General features: G+C 54.8%; 1 protein-coding gene across 1 annotated transcript in view; it reads right to left on the bottom strand.

Annotated features, from left to right (window-relative positions):
• Window positions 1–865, bottom strand: part of AIFM1 (apoptosis-inducing factor, mitochondrion-associated, 1) — a gene marked incomplete at both ends in the record, with an annotated part of 10542 nt that extends 9677 nt beyond the window's left edge. Inside the window, one exon of the mRNA XM_010156734.1 lies at window positions 723–865. Within this exon, the coding sequence (XP_010155036.1) occupies window positions 723–865 (143 nt within the window). The remainder of the gene's footprint in view (window positions 1–722) is intronic.
• Window positions 866–1514: the final 649 nt, after the last annotated feature.

The following is a 1514-nucleotide window of genomic DNA, read 5'->3' on the forward strand; positions in this document are numbered from 1 at the left end:
ACCCTTGGTTAAACAGATCTTGGGAAAAGCAGAATGTGCTGTGTAATTCCAGTTACCTCGTTGGTCAAAAAAAGTACAGCAGGGCACAGGAAAGAATATTTAAAGGAAGGAGGAAGAGACTGCTCCTCCGTGCACTGCTGGGAATGGGGTTTATTTCCCAGGAGCCTTCCACACGTGAAGAGGTTTTTAGGAGAAAATCAGGACTCTGAGCTTTTAGTGGCTGTGATCCTCAGAGAAAGAATTCCAAAACGGATGTGTGCGATGTCGACTCCTAACGCTGCTGCTCTTGAGCTCTCTGGGAACGCGACTCGCCCCGGAAAGCTTTAGCCCCTTGAATCTTTGGAGCGGGAGAGATGGAGGCCACCAATTTTGGGCTGGTTTGGCCAACTTCCACTGGCATTCTGAACGGCGATTTGCCAAAGGATGGCTTGCTTTGTAAGACCACAGGCAGAGCTGTGCCTGGCCATCATACGTGAAGAAAGAAAGAGTGCCATGTAAAAAAAAACACCCCCACAGTCAAAGGTAACTGAAATCACAGCAAAAAGCCCAGAATCATCAGAAGGAGTTAATTTCCAGCCAGCTCAGTTAGCTCCCCTGCAAGTTTTCTGACGGAGGAAATAGCCCTAGAGACAAAAAGCTATGTGAGGTCAGCGGAAACACAGCGGGTGCTGGACCAGAGGGATGTACCGCAGCTGCTTCCCGTGAGCTGCCTTCCTACTTACGTAGACACCCGCTCCCAACGCTGCCAAGCCCACGAGAAGGGCAGAAGCAGCGCTACCGCCGCTGCCCCCGGGCACACCGCCGCTAGCCAGCTGTCTGCTCAGCTGCAGCCTTAGGGGAGCATTCCAGCGCTGCAGCAATTTGCCTAAGGAATACAGGTTATTAGAGGGGGGAAAAAAAAGCCACAACAGGACCGTCAACACGTTATGTTTTGAAACTCAAGAGGCTGAGTCGTTTCTGCAGCCCAGTCAACAGGCTGCTTGTCTGAAACGCCCGGTGCCACACCTGAGGGCCTGCAGCGAGTTATCCTGTGCCACAACAACCGGCTCCGAGCAGTTGTGGACAGCGAATGCAGTCAGATCAAAGAGTAACCGACCAAATGAACAGCAGGAACATCTGCTAGGAAGCTGGAAAGACGACCTCCAGCTGAAGGAGCCCTCAAGCCAGGTGCTGCCGGGAGAGCGCGCGGGAGACGCGTGTGCTGCTCCCGCACCCCTCTCCAGCCTCTCCTGCCGGAGGCAGGATCCGGAGACGCACTTTGCTCCACCACGCACGAGCAGAGGCTGACATAACCTCGTAAGGACAAGTGGTGGGTACGGCTGCACCACGGAAAAACCCCTTTGCCAGCACAGCTTCTTCCACTGAGAAGTGTCAGCAGAGAGCGGCTTCTGCCGACAAAAAGGGGGTCCCAAAGGCAACCGGGGAGCAAGGCTCGCCGGTCGGACGAAGGCATCGGCAAGCCGAAGGGCGCACCCACCCCAACACCCCCCGACCCTTGGGTTTACCGTTGTTTC

Source organism: Eurypyga helias, unplaced genomic scaffold (genome assembly GCF_000690775.1).
Source record: "Eurypyga helias isolate BGI_N326 unplaced genomic scaffold, ASM69077v1 scaffold23418, whole genome shotgun sequence".
In the NCBI taxonomy this organism is placed as follows: domain Eukaryota; kingdom Metazoa; phylum Chordata; class Aves; order Eurypygiformes; family Eurypygidae; genus Eurypyga; species Eurypyga helias.